The sequence below is a fragment of the Hypoxylon trugodes genome (assembly GCF_022578975.1).
Source record: "Hypoxylon trugodes strain CBS 135444 unplaced genomic scaffold F4822scaffold_5, whole genome shotgun sequence".
Taxonomy (NCBI): Eukaryota; Fungi; Ascomycota; class Sordariomycetes; order Xylariales; family Hypoxylaceae; genus Hypoxylon; species Hypoxylon trugodes.
In genome coordinates, this window is record NW_026250020.1 from 1,663,314 (window position 1) to 1,680,440 (window position 17,127).

A 17,127-nucleotide genomic window follows, 5' to 3' on the forward strand; every position below is an offset into this window, starting at 1 on the left:
AGAACAATGAAAAAGATATCAAAGTATGCAGAACGCACATGGTGGCCATGGCAACATACCATCTTGACGTCGATTTTGTTACTCTTATTCATTGTTTCTCATCCAATCTAGACTAGCGACTCGTCAGCCTGTTCTGTTGTCTGCTGCTCGTTCTAAAACCGGACATAATTGACGGTTCTACTTTTCGTGTTGGAATTTAGGAGATGGGACAGGAGACGTATGGCGAAAAGATCGTCGCTAGCACTGCCAGCCACATCCACAATTATCGCACATTATTATCGGACAGCAATCCAACCAAGGCAAACCGGACGATGACGATATTTCTTTTTCAATCATTCTGGGTAACCCACCATCACAAGCGACACAATGCCTTGATTAAGGAATCAGTTACATGCCTGGCAATTCAAAATAAGATAACTGTTATTAATGGTATGTAGATAATAGGTAGCATTACGGTGTTATCCGTTACTGTTTCGCTGGAATAAATACATACAAGTATATGTGTGTAAGTATTTAAAATGGTATACAAATATTTCTTAGTATACTTGGAATTTAGCAAGGCTTAACCTTGTCTCCCATGTACACCTGCAGTAGGCGCATATGTAGCGTATTAGACTATCACAAGCCACCACCCGCCGTCGTCATTAGGAGCTTATTACAGTAATTGCAGCAATTACAGTACAGGGCCAGGTAGACAATGCCCCTGAACGAATTTATTAGTCCTATCCTACATTCACCACTAGTACATAATACGGCGCTTTGCGAAGCCGAAATATAAGTAATATTCTGTATTACTGATCTGCAATACTTTCAGAATCAATACATATTGCAATATGTACATACCTAATGTATGGATTAATGCGCAGTGTTACCGCTCCCTGAATAATCTACACCAACCAAGGCAATTTATCACATTGGTACGTCGGTCAGATAAAGAAAAAAAAAATTGCCCACCAACCAAAAAACCTGGAAGTTGCTGAAAATAATGATCCATGCCGCCATGAAAAGGTACCTGAAGTCGTCAATGGCGCTATAACTCTAGTGACCCTAGTATTAAAAACCCCCCTCTTGAGCCGCTAATTAAGCAAGCCACTGGAACGCATAAATCCAATTGGCTTTTTACTCTTGTTGGAAGTTGCCATCTTGATTGGTCTATAGCCGGTCCCGCTCCCCTTTTCCTTACTCCTCTGGGTTGATGGGTCCCCTGGTTGCCCTGGCTCCTTAGGCTCGTTCTCTCCTTGTTGTTGCAGTTTCCGGTTTGCCCATCTGCTCATCTGGGGCTAATAGATGCAGTACGTAGTATGTACATCCCATATCCACAATTAAGCCTACGCAGCATGTAATCCACCAGTACATCAATACTGCGTACCCAGTACCGTATCGAATGTACCGTTCGGCCACGGATCTAATACCAATCCCTGCACCCCCAATTTATGGCACCCCTATCGCCTTGTGCCTGTTACATTGTGGCCATTTAACGCTCATGTACCTGCTACCTACGCTACAGCACTACATCCACTAGCTTCCGCTTGTAGCACGGAAGTCTGCCCCCTGTCAAGCTTGTCTGGCCTGTCTGGCTTGTTTCTTCTCTCACCTTTAGAGTACCTTCCCTTCCCTTGAGCGATCTCTCCTTTTTTCTTTTTCTACTGTTGAATTCCTCTCTCCTGTCTCTCGCTTTGTTGTCCCCTTCTTCTTTTCTTTCCACATTGGAAACAATCGTTCTTCCTTTGCCTTGGCTCTATCAAGTTTTGATAAGGCGCCCCTCTACACGTCAGAAGGGTGCGAGCGTTTGCTTTCTTTCATCACCCTCGTCTCACTTTTCCTCCCCTTTTTTTGTGCGAGGTGTCATTCGTTACCAACTTTTACTACCATTACGAGGTTGTTTGAAAGTCAGCAAAACTTCCGAATCGTAACCCGATTCCTCTTGACATAGATTGTCAACCGTCGCGCCGCATGCCCACTCAACCGACACGAAATACCTTGATCACCGTCATAAAGTAAACTCCACGGTCGCCGCAGATTTTTTTGGATTACAATCACCTACCGCTTATATCGAGGCCGACTAAACATTATAGAAGGAAGCTTTGGTTTCCCTTATTGGCATACTATCGCCGAGGGAATGACGATGGGAGCAAAAATGCCCTCGCCGCATCAGAGGTTCTTCAGCATGCGGAACCCCTTCTCAAGATGTGTTCTCTTTGCTGTTGCATTGCTTCTGCTCCTTGCGATCACGTGGAAGTCCGACCGCATAGAAGATGTCGGTTCGCGAATCGTAAAGGCTGCTGCTAGCCACAACACAAAGGACAACACACATCAACAACCACTAGGCGACGCTCCTCAAGCGACAGATAAAGATGTTGCTCCGGTATCGAACCACGTTATGGATTGCAGTGTCAACTCTACCCATATGAGCGAACTGAAGGCTAAGTATGAACTTGGAGACACTTTCCAATACCTAAAGCGATATGTCAAGATCAACCGCCAGCCCGTTCCTCGAAAGTCGATTACCAAAGTCAACCAACAATTCCTCCCACATGCTTTCACTACCGTTGATTTGCAACACCCAAGCACTTACGGAGGTGAACAATGCATTGAACCTCTTCAAGTTCCCGTTTCCGAGTCCCCATTCCCTGCTACTGGCAATTTGTCCGATTTCATGTTTGGCGTTTCTACAACATTCAAGAGATTCAGCTCGGAGAAGACGAGCCCCGTGAATGAATGGACATACTGGTTGACCGATGGCAAAGGTAACTCTAATGGTGGCAAGTTGGTTCTCTTGCTATTAGATGCTACCGAGGACCAAATACTACACGCCAAGACGATACTGCACCATGCTGGAATTGACGTTGATGTTTTCCATTCGGATTCGTCAATGGAAATGGCCGTTCGCTACCTCACGCTTATTCCGACCTTGTACAACCATCCTGAGCGACCATCGAAAAAATGGCTAGTTTCATGCGATGACGACACTTTTTTCCCCAGCGTTCACGCACTGACGAAGAAGTTTGAGGTTTATGACCCTAATGACATGCTCTACATCGGTACTCTGTCCGAAGATGTCAACAATGTTGATCGTCACGGATCGCAGGCTTTCGGTGGCGCCGGTGTGTTTTTGTCGGTACCCTTAGCTGAGCAGATCACGAAGGACTACGAAACTTGTAAGACGGATGAGAAAATTCACGAGTCGAACTCTGGTTGGGGTCCTCAGGGCGATATCCTTCTCCGCAAGTGCATCTACGAAAACACAGACGTCCGTCTGTCCATTCTTCGTGGTCTTTACCAGCTTGACCTCTACGGAGACCCATCTGGTTTCTACGAGTCTGGCATTAAGCCTATCTCCCTTCACCACTTCAAGGGTGGCGGGTGGCACTCGGCTCTGCCTTGGGAGTACACCAAGATCGCTCACATCTGTGGTGAAGACTGCACTCTTCAGCGATTCCAGACTGCTGATAACTTCATCATTTCGACTGGTTTCAGTGTCGTCCAGTATCCCTTGGGTATCAATTTCAACCTTGCTCAGATGGAACGAACGTTCGCTGCCGCGCCGCAAGATAAGGGCTGGAACTTGGACTACGTATTCGACCCACAGCGACCAAGTCTATTGAAGACGGGCCGTAAGATCAGCTGGGACCTCCAGGAAGCCAGTGTGAACGAAGACAACACGGTTAGCCATGTCTACGTCCGAAAAGCCAATGATTGGAGATGGGTTGACCGAAACGGCGAACCGATGTCTCAGCTTGATGGTATAATAGAACTTGTCTGGGTCCCATAAAGGACTTCACGCAGTGCGTGGTAAACGACATAATGATATTACACGACGGTATAGGAAATGGCGGATGTAACATTCATCTACTCGACTTGGAAGAGAATGGATTGGAAACTTATGGGAGTTTGCTATGGATACGGCAAAATTGCTCCATTACATAGCTGCCGAGTCGCCATTTTGCTTGTTCGGTCCTCCCGAATCCGTTGAATACCGGCCACGACTAGGTTAGCTCACTGCTACGACTTTTATATTTCGTGTGACGATTACACCCGAGAGCATGTTAGTCGTCACGCATTAGCGTATTAGTATCGATCACCGAACATTTAATCCCATCCTGCACTGTTTCTGGGATTGGTTAGGCTTTATTGTGGTGGACAATTCATGTTCATCAGCCTTGTCTACACCTAGATTGTACATCTACCAGCGCTGGTTATCGCACACAACCTGTCTACAAAAGATCCGATAATGCATAATACTCAACGCAGTCGATCCTTCTTTCCTTGTCGTCACCTACACTTTCTTCAATACCCCCACGAGAAAAAACGAAAACGGTATACCTACAACATACATCACATATTACCTCCTACCTATGAGAATATCTTCAAGCCAGCGTCAGTAGCGGTTGTGATGGCCGCAACGCAGCATTTTAAGTAGGCATTTTATTTATTATTATACCGCACGGGGATATCCTATTTGCTTTTCACCGGGGAAGCCACATTTTATTCACCACGTCCGTTTGTATCATAGACTTGCTGCCTGGGAAGCGGAGTTACGAGCATTAGATGTCTAGCGGGGAATACGGTCTAGTGTCAATTGCGGAACAGCATAAGGCTGGGTGATTTTGGGTGGATCTTTTTCTTGGGGCCTCTTTACTCGTGGTTATTATGTGCTGTACTGGAGGGCATTGCCGACTCGGAATCGAAGTGCTCGAGACGAAGTAGGTAAATGGGCCGCTTACAGCTGTAAATATTTAGATAGGCGGAAAAAAACATGACCAATGATAATTCTATCTACTTGATTCTAGGAGTAATTTAATGTGATGTGTAAAGTGTACGACATCTCGCCGCACTTGTTTGCTAATAAGTATCGCGAGTTTCGGGTACAGTCGTTATAAAAACTCACAGGTTGCCACTAGGCAAATATTTCTTAGCTAAACACATATCAGTACCTAATTCCATGCGTAGATATGCAAACATTCTATAAGTATACTTAAGCTGAAAGATTACAATGAATTGGTACCCAAAGTTGGAAAGGATGGTGTGAATATGAGGATATAAAGGTACGAGCCTGAGATTAGGCACGTGGCCAATGAAAGAAAAGGTACAAGGTTGCTACTAAGAAAATGCCCCGCACCCCACTAAAGAAGCAGTAAGGCCAAAATGTTGTCGATAGTTGTCTTGATGGAACGACGGGATGAAGTCATTCATTCAACCTTAACTCAGTTCACTAGATTACATAGTACATAAGGTTCTCATCCGACATAAATAACCTTTGACTATTTTAGCCACTTGTGTCGACTTCCCGAGCTTTAGGGTGAATGATTATGTCATCTATTAAGCTCATATCAAAACTTTAGGTTGTTTGGATCTTTCGTATGAAGCTTTTCTCCCATTTCCGATCCGAATTGTTGCGTCCACGATATATCCGCACACGATGCAGAACAACATCCTCGCGGTCCCCTTTCGTAAGGGGACCCATCTTTCTCTATCATCATCTATCCGTCAATACATCTCTACCAAATATGACCAACATCCGGATATGTTCCGTCAGGATCTCGAGGTAATCGATGCGTTGAGGCGCGATGCTGTAAACGTGCGCGAACCACATCCTAGTGGTGTCGCGAGGCTCCAGGCCTATGCTGGGCAGTTAGTCTGGATTGGTGGAAAGTTCCCTATAGATGTATATTCCCTGAGTTGCATTCCTTAATGATGGAGCATGCTGGCATTCGTATGGACGCATACTTACAATACCTCTCTCTACATCTAGATTGGTGCAGACTTTACGTGGTATCCCGCCCTGGGTTACAATACCGAGCGACCTATAGTGCACAATAACCTCAAATTCGAGCTTGCCAACATCCTATACAACCTCGCCGCTTTATATTCGCAGCTAGCTATAACTAGCAACCGTTCGAGTACCGATGGCCTCAAAAATGCAGCAAGCTATTTCAGCTACTCGGCAGGCGTCTTGTCACACCTTAAGAAAGAGGTCATACCCGAATTACGAACCACGCCCCCGGAAGATATGGACGAGCACACATTGGATTCCTTAATACAACTGCAGCTGGCTCAGGCGCAAGAATGCTACTGGCAAAAGGCCGTTATGGACGGCTACAAGGATGCTTCAATCGCTAAGCTGGCTGCAAAGGTTTCAGATCTATATAACGAAGCGGGGGAAGCGGCTATGCGGTCGGAGGCTGTAAGCAGTTCATGGATACATCACATGAGCGCAAAACACCATCATTTCGCCGGAGCCGCCCAATACCGTGCCGCTTGTGACTGTTTAGAAAAGCGAAAATACGGCGAGGAGGTGGCAAGGTTACGCGACGCTGTTGCTTGTGTGACAGAGGGCCTTAGGGAAACCCGCGGAGGTTATTTGCATAAAACAGTCGCAGACGATTTAAATGGGTTAAAAAGGAGAGTTGAGGAAGACCTAAAGAGAGCCGAAAGGGATAACGATGTGATTTATCTAAGTAAGATTACCCCCACCGTAATCAATCAATTCAAAGAGACCCCAAAGCTGATATTTTCGGTGTAGACCCAGTACCACCAAAATCCGAACTCAAGATCCTCGACCGAGCCGCCTTGGCCACTGCACGAATACCACCACAAATTTCAGCACCTTTAGATTACCTCAGTGAGAAGGGTGAATTCGGGCCTCCACTCTTTACGAAACTCGTCCCATATTCCGTCCATATCGCTGTATCCATCTATGAGGAACGAAGAGATCGCTTAGTCAACCAAAATATTATAGGCGAGCTCGAAGTCCTCAACGAAAAGATCCACGAAATCCTTTCATCGCTAAACCTACCGGGCTCGCTTCAGGCTTTTGAAAAGCCACTTGGTCTACCCGGAACCTTGATTCAGCATGCCGAAGAAATTCGTCAGGCAGATGCTTTACATCGTTTGCAAAGAAGTTTTGCAGATATCGATAAGCTGCGCGCCGCTGATCTAGCTGTATTTGAAGAAGGGAAAACCCTTTTGGAAGCTGAAGAGGATGAAGATATTCAATTACGGAGGAAATATGGCACAGAACGATGGTTGCGACCAGAGAGTCGTTCTGAACCGGAACAGGGTGCAAAACTCTGGAAGCAGGTAATGGATGCAACGGGCTGGTTTACGAACAGTGCGAGCAGCGATGGACTTGTACGTGACAAGTTCCACAGCATAGAGCCGACATTGGCAGTTCTCGCCGGGCCAAACCATAGTTTGCTCGACTTCGTGCCTTCATCGCGCCGCACAGAAATACCAGAAGCGTTGAAACCTGCAATCGGTCGTTTACGCACTGCCTATAACAACATAACACGTCTCGAAGGGCGTCGACGTAGAAAGGCCGAGGCCCTTCGTGAAAAGGCTCGGAGCGACGACATTAAGTCAGATATTCTCGCCGAAGCAGCGCGCTTAGAGCGAGCCAATACAGTAGCAACTGCTATTGTGCCTGTGCACTTTGAAGACTTCTTTGAGAAGCGCTTAGACTCGCTTTACGAACCGGACCTCGAACTCGTACAAACAGAGGCAACCGAGCAGGAAAAGCTCGTCTCGGAAGTAATACGAGTGAACCGTGAATTCGAAAGCCAGAGAAAAATCGTGGACGATAAGGGCAACAAAGAAAGGGAACAGACCCTTCAAAAACTAGAAAACGCATATCACAAGTATAAGGAGTTGACCAATAACACGGAGGCCGGCCGCAAGTTCTACAACGATCTCAGTCGCATAGTAGGCGGTTTCCGAGACGGTGCACGGAGCTTTGTGGCTGAGAGGAGACGTGAGGCACATCTACTTGAGGAAGAGCTGAATATGCCTCCATTGGGCAACTTAAATCTAGGAGGGCAACCGAGCCATGGACAACCACCTATACAACAAAACATCCCTTCGAACGGGTGGGACAACGGCTCGGGATATCAAGGTCAGGTACACCAACCACCGCAGAACTCTTATATGATGCCACCCCCGCAATCTCAACAACAAATACATACTCCCGCCGAGGCTCATATTCAATCGTGGGCGCCAGCCGGAGAGACAGTGGCTCCGCAACCGCAACCTCCGAGGGCAAATCCTATGCAGGGCGTATGGAATCCCGGGGCGGGCATCAAATTTGCTAATTCGCCACCTGCAGCATCGCCAGCGACGGGTGCTGGGGGAAATAAATCTCAGGAACAGAGGCCGGTGAGTAGGACTTGGGACCGGAATAGCGCGATAAGGTTCGGTTAGCAAGCGAATACTTCGCGTCGACGTACCGGTGGATTCCGCCATTGAGAGTTGCTTCCTCGTTTTGGGATTTATCTTGGCCCGGAGCATTGAAGGGCAGCCGACATCGATATTTCGATGAGGACGATAAGGCAACATTAGAAGAGAAAGAGACAAGAAATAAGATACCCAGTTTAAAAAATTGCAGGCTGTAAATAGCGAATGAACACTTGTAAAAACCATAGGCGTGTCTAGATCAGCATATTTATGAGCTATGGAGTATGAAGTATGACTATTGCCATGGGATTACTCCCGACTAGTGGTGTTATGTGAGTTGCGAGGATATACAGGCTCCTTATATATAGTCGCGATTGACCCAAGTTTTAAGGTGTCTCCTCCAGCCAGGAAGACGTTTCCCAGAACCGTGAAGTAACACTCAAACGCCTCCATCCTAGGCTGGTGACAGGCGATCAAGCCCCGTATTTGCTGCTTGCATATAATCCTACAGAATCTTGTTAGCATCACATTCTCCTAATCATAAACTACAACCAGAAAATAGACTTACAATCAAACAAGCCGGAAACCAACTCGAAGCAATCCTCACCGCTGTCGATAGATTGCCTACATACACCCTTCCCGTAGCGCCGCGCAACACTTTACTCACCAAATCCCGCCCGAAGTCTTCTTTAGAACCAACCCGATCCGTGACATCGGCACCTGTGGCGCGTGCTGCGATTTCCTTGGCAGCGGGAGTGTATACGGAGTTTGGAGGGAGGATGTGTGGGGGTGAGTTGGCGGCGAGGTTTGTCCGGACGGCGCCGGTTATTATGGTTGCTACTTTGATGCCTAGGGGATGGAGTTCTAGGCGTAAGGCTTCGGAGATGGTGGTTAGGGCGGATTTGGTGCTACCGTAGAGGCCTGGGGGTTGTTAGTTGGGTACCTCCTAGACTATGGCAGCTGTGGCTGGTGGATGTGTGAATGGGGGATATCTTACCCATATACGGCGGATACAATAACCCCGTAATCGAACAGATATTCACAACCGTGCCCTTCGCCGCTAGAAGTAACGGCGCGAAAGCCTGGACCGTGGCTACTACGCCGAAAACATTGACGTCGTACATTGCTCTAGCTTCCCCTAGATCGGCATCTAGGATTGGTGCTACGACTTGTTGACCTGAGTTGTTGACGAGGTAGTCTAGTGTTCCGCCTGTTTCAGCGGATACAGATGCTACGGCGGCAGCGAGGGAGTCGGAGGATGTTACGTCGAGTGGAAGGAGGGTGGTGTGTGGAAGGGTGGAGAGGGAGGACATTTTAGGTGTCCGCGCTGTTGCGAAGACGTGGAGGCCGCGAGAGCGTGCCCGATCCCGCCTTCACTGCACCCGGTTATGAGGACCGTTTTGCGTTTCTGGTCTTGCGGTTTTGGGGAGCCCATGGTGGTTTGCGTATACTAAGGAGAAAATGTAGTAGTCAAATTGATTTATGTATACAAGAGGCCTTATGATGGTCGTTTAGAGGTCTATTTGCATAAATACCTAGGTAGTTGCTTCACAGAGAAGACTACGGGACTTCATATATGACTCCATGAAAGTGGCCAGCTTTCTCGTCTTGCTCACAATGACCCACATCCTCGACAAAATGGCTATACTAGGCAGTCGACCGACTCGTAATTCTGAATTGGCCATCGTTGGTTTCTACAATGCTAAAGATATTGAGGTTCTCCGAATCAGTAACTAACACCTCCTATTAGTAATCGGGTCTTCGAGGAGAATGAGTAAGAGGTATAATTACCATGTAAAGAAAACTATCCGTATTATCTGGGCGGTGCTATAAGCTCTTTGCATTATTTGTAGTTGTACAACCAACTAATGTTTCTGGTCGTCAGAAATTAGTAGGATTAAGTAATACCTTTGACGATTATGGTAGGATATACCTAAAAACTAGACGCCAAGTTTTAGGATATCGTATTTGAATGGGAATATGTTCATAGAATGTTTGGAGATATTTCCGCCGTAGAAGATATCAATATACACTTTTCCTTTTTAATTCCCAACATCGTTTCAAACCCCATGCTTACGAAGATGCAGCATCCGCAGTCTTACGGGCACCAAGAACAGCCTTACCAACAGCTGAATCATTTGGCTTGCCTAACTCCCCAGTAATCCATTGTCCGATGTCTGCCATAGCGTCCAGATCAATACCGGTCTCCATTCCTAGACTCTCTAGGAAGTATACCATATTCTCGGTAGCCACATTTCCAGTGGCACCGGGGCTATATGGGCAACCGCCTAGACCGCCAACAGCGCTGTCAAATGTTCTGATACCGCGCTCTAGCGAGATAGCAGTGTTGACGAGAGCCTGGCCATATGTATCGTGGAAATGCATAGCAATATCCTCATTACGTATTCCCGCAGCAGCCATACACTTCAGAAGCTCCTGAGTGCGGGGTGCGGTGCCCATTCCTGTTGTGTCACCAAGCGAGATCTCATCCGCACCCATTTCGAGTAGCGAAGTAGCTATCTCGGCTACCTTGTGAGGATCGACATCGTACCCTTCAAAAGGACAACCTAAGACAACCGAGATGTAGGCTCGTGCTCGGATGCCTAGTTGTTTTGCTCCTTGTATAACGTCCTTGAATCGCTCGAGGGATGTAGCAATGTCGCAATTGAGATTCTTTTTCGAGAAGCTCTCGGTTGCGGCGGCGAACACAGCAAGTTCTACCGCTGGTCTGTCTTTCGCGCCAGCGAATGATTCGGCTTGCGTTAGGTATGTACCGGGGTGCTTTTGTAGGAGGGTGATCGCGTTCTCGACGCCTTTGGCATTTGGGGCGAGGAAGGAGTATGTAATTGGAATCGGTGAGGGGATCTTGTTGGTTAAGATGTGCTCTAATATCTTGTTGGAGTTGTCCATCTATAGTAACCCATATTAGTATCTTCAGGCTTATTTATATGGTTTGACAAAGCTAACCTGTGGCACCCATTTTGGTGAGACGAAAGAACCAGCCTCTATAAAAGATACTCCCGTTTTGGACAACCTCCCAACCAATTCGATCTTGGTTGTCAGAGGAATTGACTTCTTCTCATTCTGTAGTCCATCTCTTGGCCCAACTTCAACTATCCTTACTCGATTATCAGAACGAGGTTGCTGTTGTGCTGCGGCAGCTGGATTTTGAATATCGGATGCTGTCGCATAGCCGCGTCGCAAGAGAGGAGCTACCGGAGTAATGATCGGTGTTCGCCGACAAGCAAGTCGAGTTATCGGGCGCAACGACGCCATCTTTTATTCATTTCGATGTTTCGAGCTATATTTATTTTATATTCATACCCCTTGATTTGCTTGTTTCTTTTGCTTTTCTAGCTCTAGAATTGCTTCTTAAAAGTGGCCGAGGGGTAAACGGATGAACCCTGTTAGCTAATAAGCTCTCGGGTACTAATGGCTCTAACTTAAATGCCATGATGATTACCTAATGAGAGCTATGAAGTCATCTTTGTAATCACGTGCTTCTTAAGATACCTAGGTACTTCATACCCTGTCATTGCTTTTTGGTGTGAATTTTCCTAGACCATCAATACGTTATAACCCTTTTTCCTTCACTTCCCCCTCCTCGTCTTCCTCGTGCAAGAACCCTCGGTTATGGTACACACGGGCCAGTTTTTCACAAATTATCCAGAGTCGCCGCCGGTTAGCAACAGGCATCAAAGACCCCAGATTCTTTGAGGCAACACGAATTGTCGAGTCCGCCCACAGGAAGATTGCCTTGTAGTATTCCGCTCGCTTTACTGCCCCCAGTTTCCAGAGCCATTCGATTTCGATAAACCAGGGCATATTGTATCTCAGTCTCATCTTCCAAAAGTTGACATTGTCGCGAGTCATTACGTGGATAGCCCAGGAGGATGATATGAAATTACTGATGTCGCTTGAGTCTAGTTCACGGCAGATACGCCAGACGGCATTATATGGTAAACTCGCAAATGGATCGTTTTTTACTTTAGGTCCGAGATCAACGTCCGACTTCGGCATTCGAAAGCGCACTCCTGCCATGACTTTTCCCACGTTGAACGTACACTCATCCCTAGGTAGCGGATTCGTCACGAAGACCTCGTCGCCTTCAAGGGATTTCTAGGGCTTGTTACGCCGAGTCTCTAAGCCAGTGCGGATGAGTAACGCATCTTTGCGATTAGACAGGTACCTCATTGTCGAATGGAGTCCCTCTAGATCTATACGAGTCATGGCTGTAAATAGTTCCTCGTCTGGGTAAAGTACTTTTGCGAGTATTTTGTAACATGTCTCGTGGAAGGGGAAGATTGTGATCGCACCAGCCTTATCCTCATAACACGAGTAATTGAGGTTGGGTAATTGTTCATTTGCCGGGTCTTTCTGGTCAAGATGAATGGAGCCGGGACCCGAGAAAACGTTGAAGAATTGTCCTCTGCCGGATATAAATCCCCTAAGACATTTAGTAACATGGAAGGCATGTTTGGTACATTAAAAGATACTGACTGCTTCAAAGCGTAGAAATAACCTAGAATGCGCAACTCTACAAGCCACTCAGTAGCTTTCTTGCTAATGATATCCGGGTTGTATCCATTGCCTCCCTTCTTTTTCGACGGACTAAATGGGTTTTCTTTTGGTCCGAAACGAGGTCGCTCGAAGGGACCGCCACATATAGCACAGTAGCATTGCTCTGCCGTTCTAATCAAGGGTACCATAATGTGACAGGTCTACCAGTATCCGGCTTGTGTAAGTTGACGTCTAAGGACCCTTGCGGCTCAGGATTACGTCGAAAATGCAATGGGTATAATTAGGACCGAGTATGTATTTATGTTTTTCGTTTTGGGCGCATGCTGCAGTTCAATAATCGGTGTTATATGAAGCCATACACATGTAATTTACAAGTTTCAACACACAGCTCTAATTACCTGTTTAAGTAGAGGAAACCCTAAGTTTTTTCTATATGCATCGTCCTTGACATAACAAACCACATATGATCAATGTCGCTTCCGCATAGACACTTTCCTCTTCAGAATTTAGAATTTAGAATTCAGGAAACAGCACTGTAATCTTATGTGACACATGTAACATTTGGTAGTGTTTGAAGTACAGAGGAAGGTCACAGTTACAGACTCAATCACGAGCCACTTAAAATAATGGACCCTTAAATTCTCCAATCATGTGATTTAAAGCTGCTGTGGCTGTCATTGCCCCCACCTGCTCAACTTGCTGCGCCAGCTTTCGGGGAGCTTTTCGGTTTTGGAGCTTAAGGTTCCATCTTCTGCAATCTAACGTCAACGGGTGGCTGGAGCTTCATCAACGTTGCTTCTTAGCAAATAATAAACTAAACTCAAGCTTCTTCATTTGGAGAAGTCAATCTTTTAATTATAATCCACAACTATCCCTTTGGAATCTCCATATACCACCTGTTTGTGCTGGAACACCATGGATCCCCGAGAATCTTCCTCGTACTCGATTGTACCTAGGATTCGGTACAACACCGTCGGCGGTGTCAACGGTCCTCTGGTCATTTTGGACAACGTTAAATTCCCTCGATACAATGAAATCGTTACCCTAACACTCCCCGATGGAACTGAAAGATCTGGTCAAGTCCTCGAAGCTCGAGGTGAGTAAAACGAGATGTCAGCTACTAAATTACCTTCAGCTCCTAACGAGTTACTTTCGCATTACAGGCAACCGCGCCGTCGTCCAAGTTTTCGAAGGCACATCAGGTATCGATGTTAAGAAGACCAAAGTCGAATTCACGGGGCAAAGCTTGAAGCTAGGTGTATCCGAAGACATGCTGGGTCGTATCTTCGATGGATCTGGGAGAGCCATCGACAAGGGCCCGAAGGTGCTGGCCGAGGACTACCTTGACATCAACGGTAGTCCTATTAACCCCTACTCACGAGTATGTGTGTTTGCGCAATGAAAGAAAACAAAATAATTTACCATAAGTTAGGTGTACCCCGAAGAAATGATTTCCACCGGTATCTCGACTATCGACACCATGAACTCGATTGCCCGAGGCCAAAAGATCCCTATCTTCTCCGCCGCCGGTTTACCACATAACGAAATCGCCGCCCAGATTTGCCGACAAGCTGGCTTGGTCAAGCAAAAGGGTGCTACAAACAAGGGTGTGCACGATGACCACGAAGAGAACTTCTCTATCGTCTTCGCTGCTATGGGTGTTAACTTGGAAACCGCCCGATTCTTCACTCGCGATTTCGAAGAGAACGGTAGTTTGGAGCGTGTCACACTCTTCCTTAACCTTGCGAACGATCCTACGTACGACATGACTATACTCTTCATTCAAAGGAAATGTTAATGCTAATAATATACAGAATCGAACGTATTATTACACCTCGTCTTGCTCTCACTACCGCCGAATACTATGCCTACCAACTTGAGAAACACGTTCTAGTTATTCTTACCGATTTGTCCGCATACTGTGACGCTCTCCGAGAAGTTTCCGCTGCCCGAGAAGAAGTGCCTGGTCGACGTGGTTTCCCCGGTTACATGTACACTGATTTGTCAACAATCTATGAACGAGCCGGTCGTGTCGAGGGACGAAACGGTTCCATTACACAGATTCCCATCTTGACTATGCCTAACGATGATATTACACATCCTATTCCCGATTTGACGGGTTATATTACTGAGGGCCAGATCTTTGTCGACCGTCAACTCGACAACCGTGGTATCTACCCACCAATTAACGTGTTACCGTCTCTTTCTCGTCTCATGAAATCTGCCATTGGTGAGGGAATGACCCGAAAGGACCACGGTGATGTGTCCAACCAACTGTACGCCAAATACGCCATCGGTCGTGATGCCGCGGCCATGAAGGCAGTCGTTGGTGAGGAAGCCTTGTCCACCGAAGACAAGCTATCCCTAGAATTCCTCGAGAAATTCGAGCGACAATTCGTCGCACAGGGCGCATACGAAGCACGAAGTATCTACGATTCCCTAGACATCGCATGGAGTCTACTACGTATCTTCCCCAAGGAATTGCTCAACCGTATCCCGGCCAAGATCATCCAAGAATTCTACCAACGATCGGCTGCGGACCGAAAGGGTAAGGGCAAGGAGAAGAACGATAAGGGTGTTAAGGACACAGATGGTCCAGCCCAGGAGGAGAACCTCGTCGACGTATAAATCTGTTTAGACAAGTGAGGACGCATGTGAGCGACGGTTGTGTGTATAGGTTAGTCGTACATGGCGGAGTACAGGTTACTTATTATTAGCATTCAATACAATACAATGATCGTCTTATTACATATTAAAATCGTGAGGCATGTATGTTTAAATGGCTCCGACGGCAATTTCATCGTTGGAATTTGAAGGTGACCTAGCACAAGTGCCCAATATAGCGCAATTCCCAAGTAATTGATTACCTCCACTGGCGTAAGCGGTCCCGAGCAAGTAATTATGATATAGTCTTGGGGGATTCGGTATTATGAACTCCAAGCTGACTTGCTCGGTACTCGGGGATTACTGGGTCATAAGGCTTTTGATCAGCTGCACATATGATGCCAGAGCTTGACTGGTAAAGCGCCGGCGAAATACAGGGTGAAGGGAGTTAGCTAGTTAAGTCTGTCTCCGCTCCTCCCGGATCTCCTTCCCGCTGCCAGCGGAGCCATCGTGACTTAGACTTGGCTTTAGAAACTCAACAAATAAATGATGGTATGACCGTGTTCATAATACTCCTTACATACTATGTAGTACAAACCCCTCAAAATACGTAGCTAAGTACCTATCCACCCAGCTGATCTCATTCCATCACTATGATCAGCTGAGCGCAGCCCGACGAAATGCGAGGTTTATGTCAACGAACAAAGAAAGTCGACAGGTCAAATAGCGAAAGAGCGGAGCGCGGGGAAGCTCAGAAGGATGGAAGTACGTACATGTATTTCTACTAAGCAATTTAAGGCTCGCGGGCTATGCCCAAAGTAGGTAAGTTATGGTGGTACTGACCCCGCATTGTGGAGCCGTAAAGGACCTTGGACATGGGGAATTCGGCCCTTGAAATAACCTTATCCTTGCCAAGACCAATTACGGAGTACAAAATCCACCATTCACGTGCCCTGAGGTTTGTATTGGTTTTTCCTGCGTAATTTTGTAGGCGACAGGGTCCTCTGCCCTTCCGCTATTTTCCTTCTATTTTCCAACTTTGTATACCCTTAAGAATTTACAGCATCAGTACGACTACAATAAACAAATCGAGGTCTAAGTATCAAAGAACCGTTTGAGCCCAATACAAGAATTCCCCAACTCTCGGATATTTTCTTTCATCTGACTATACCTTACCACTGGAATGCCCACAAGTTGGGGTTCACAGCGCGTCCAACTACAGCGTGTGCTAGTCAAAGGAATGTTATGCAAGGCACATGAGCATTCCTAGGGAGGCTGGGGTATCACAAAAGATCTCTCTTCAAAGCTTAGTATTACAGGCAGCACCAGCACCTAACGTCATCCAAGGAAAAGCATCTCCAAAATTCTCCTAGTGGGGAAACACAACTTCGATTCCAAGCGCTTCTTCAGCCGAACCCGAGTCTTACCCGTCTCGGTTTACGAAGCTTCTTTTTACCTAGGTAATACCTAGTACCTGGGTAATGCTTCTCTGTGGAGTCACAGCAAAAAGCCCAAACATTGCCTTAACACGATTTGGGTATTATGTTCGTACTAAACAAGAGAGAAGCTACGTTGCCTCTGATTTCGCTGGCTAGAAGGGTAGCGGAATCCTTCTCATTAAACCTTTCAGTACCTACGTCCTTCTATACCGCTTCTTCACTCTAGTGACGAGGGAGAAAATTAGGTACTTTTATCTCCGCACTATTCAGCCTTCCACGGTAGCTATCCGCTCCCGTGGGCTCAGGGCTATCGATGGCTTTTGCTTGTTTGCCCCGCTGTAACTATGACCCGCAAACATGCGATGAACAAAGGGTTACTTTCATCTACGAAGCA

General features: G+C 46.7%; 6 protein-coding genes across 6 annotated transcripts; 3 read left to right on the forward strand and 3 right to left on the reverse strand.

The window, feature by feature from the left end:
* Positions 1-1,870: 1,870 nt before the first annotated feature.
* Positions 1,871-4,002, forward strand: F4822DRAFT_252842 (glycosyltransferase family 31 protein). The gene has a single exon (XM_051454468.1). It carries the CDS (start codon positions 2,120-2,122, stop codon positions 3,770-3,772), a length of 1,653 nt encoding a protein of 550 aa, XP_051314436.1. The 5' UTR covers positions 1,871-2,119; the 3' UTR covers positions 3,773-4,002.
* A 1,324-nt stretch (positions 4,003-5,326) lies between these two features.
* On the forward strand, positions 5,327-8,606 carry F4822DRAFT_252888 (BRO1-domain-containing protein). The gene is made up of 3 exons (XM_051454471.1): positions 5,327-5,665; positions 5,753-6,458; positions 6,524-8,606. Exons 1-3 carry the CDS (start codon positions 5,420-5,422, stop codon positions 8,194-8,196), a joined length of 2,625 nt encoding a protein of 874 aa, XP_051314437.1. The 5' UTR covers positions 5,327-5,419; the 3' UTR covers positions 8,197-8,606.
* Positions 8,410-9,617, reverse strand: F4822DRAFT_252865 (oxidoreductase). Its single transcript, XM_051454470.1, has 3 exons — positions 9,167-9,617; positions 8,738-9,090; positions 8,410-8,674 (listed from the first exon to the last, which is right to left on the reverse strand). Exons 1-3 carry the CDS (start codon positions 9,480-9,482, stop codon positions 8,624-8,626), a joined length of 720 nt encoding a protein of 239 aa, XP_051314438.1. The 5' UTR covers positions 9,483-9,617; the 3' UTR covers positions 8,410-8,623.
* Positions 9,618-10,134: 517 nt separating this feature from the next.
* F4822DRAFT_252855 (hydroxymethylglutaryl-CoA lyase) lies at positions 10,135-11,609 on the reverse strand. Its single transcript, XM_051454469.1, has 2 exons — positions 11,137-11,609; positions 10,135-11,079 (listed from the first exon to the last, which is right to left on the reverse strand). Exons 1-2 carry the CDS (start codon positions 11,443-11,445, stop codon positions 10,243-10,245), a joined length of 1,146 nt encoding a protein of 381 aa, XP_051314439.1. The 5' UTR covers positions 11,446-11,609; the 3' UTR covers positions 10,135-10,242.
* A 1-nt stretch (position 11,610) lies between these two features.
* On the reverse strand, positions 11,611-12,965 carry F4822DRAFT_252903 (uncharacterized protein). The gene is made up of 2 exons (XM_051454472.1): positions 12,670-12,965; positions 11,611-12,616 (listed from the first exon to the last, which is right to left on the reverse strand). Exons 1-2 carry the CDS (start codon positions 12,876-12,878, stop codon positions 12,289-12,291), a joined length of 537 nt encoding a protein of 178 aa, XP_051314440.1. The 5' UTR covers positions 12,879-12,965; the 3' UTR covers positions 11,611-12,288.
* Positions 12,966-13,431: 466 nt separating this feature from the next.
* F4822DRAFT_403501 (P-loop containing nucleoside triphosphate hydrolase protein) lies at positions 13,432-15,448 on the forward strand. Its single transcript, XM_051458123.1, has 4 exons — positions 13,432-13,786; positions 13,854-14,071; positions 14,123-14,448; positions 14,505-15,448. The coding sequence occupies exons 1-4, from the start codon at positions 13,606-13,608 to the stop codon at positions 15,316-15,318; spliced, it is 1,539 nt and encodes a 512-aa protein (XP_051314441.1). The 5' UTR covers positions 13,432-13,605; the 3' UTR covers positions 15,319-15,448.
* Positions 15,449-17,127: the final 1,679 nt, after the last annotated feature.

Bases quoted from the DNA above. Each gene is read 5' to 3' on its own strand.
- F4822DRAFT_252903 (XM_051454472.1), bottom strand. From the start codon at position 12,878: ATGGTACCCTTGATTAGAACGGCAGAGCAATGCTACTGTGCTATATGT. The intron at 12,617-12,669 runs GTCAGTATCTTT...TAAATGTCTTAG, and splicing joins TATTTCTACGCTTTGAAGCA to GGGATTTATATCCGGCAGAG.
- F4822DRAFT_252855 (XM_051454469.1), bottom strand. From the start codon at position 11,445: ATGGCGTCGTTGCGCCCGATAACTCGACTTGCTTGTCGGCGAACACCG. The intron at 11,080-11,136 runs GTTAGCTTTGTC...GGGTTACTATAG, and splicing joins CACCAAAATGGGTGCCACAG to ATGGACAACTCCAACAAGAT.
- F4822DRAFT_403501 (XM_051458123.1), top strand. From the start codon at position 13,606: ATGGATCCCCGAGAATCTTCCTCGTACTCGATTGTACCTAGGATTCGG. The intron at 13,787-13,853 runs GTGAGTAAAACG...TTCGCATTACAG, and splicing joins TCAAGTCCTCGAAGCTCGAG to GCAACCGCGCCGTCGTCCAA. The intron at 14,449-14,504 runs GTACGACATGAC...AATAATATACAG, and splicing joins AACCTTGCGAACGATCCTAC to AATCGAACGTATTATTACAC.
- F4822DRAFT_252865 (XM_051454470.1), bottom strand. From the start codon at position 9,482: ATGTCCTCCCTCTCCACCCTTCCACACACCACCCTCCTTCCACTCGAC. The intron at 9,091-9,166 runs GTAAGATATCCC...AACAACCCCCAG, and splicing joins ATTGTATCCGCCGTATATGG to GCCTCTACGGTAGCACCAAA. The intron at 8,675-8,737 runs GTAAGTCTATTT...AAGATTCTGTAG, and splicing joins GGTTTCCGGCTTGTTTGATT to GATTATATGCAAGCAGCAAA.
- F4822DRAFT_252888 (XM_051454471.1), top strand. From the start codon at position 5,420: ATGCAGAACAACATCCTCGCGGTCCCCTTTCGTAAGGGGACCCATCTT. The intron at 5,666-5,752 runs GTATATTCCCTG...CTCTACATCTAG, and splicing joins GTGGAAAGTTCCCTATAGAT to ATTGGTGCAGACTTTACGTG. The intron at 6,459-6,523 runs GTAAGATTACCC...TTTTCGGTGTAG, and splicing joins TAACGATGTGATTTATCTAA to ACCCAGTACCACCAAAATCC.
- F4822DRAFT_252842 (XM_051454468.1), top strand. From the start codon at position 2,120: ATGACGATGGGAGCAAAAATGCCCTCGCCGCATCAGAGGTTCTTCAGC.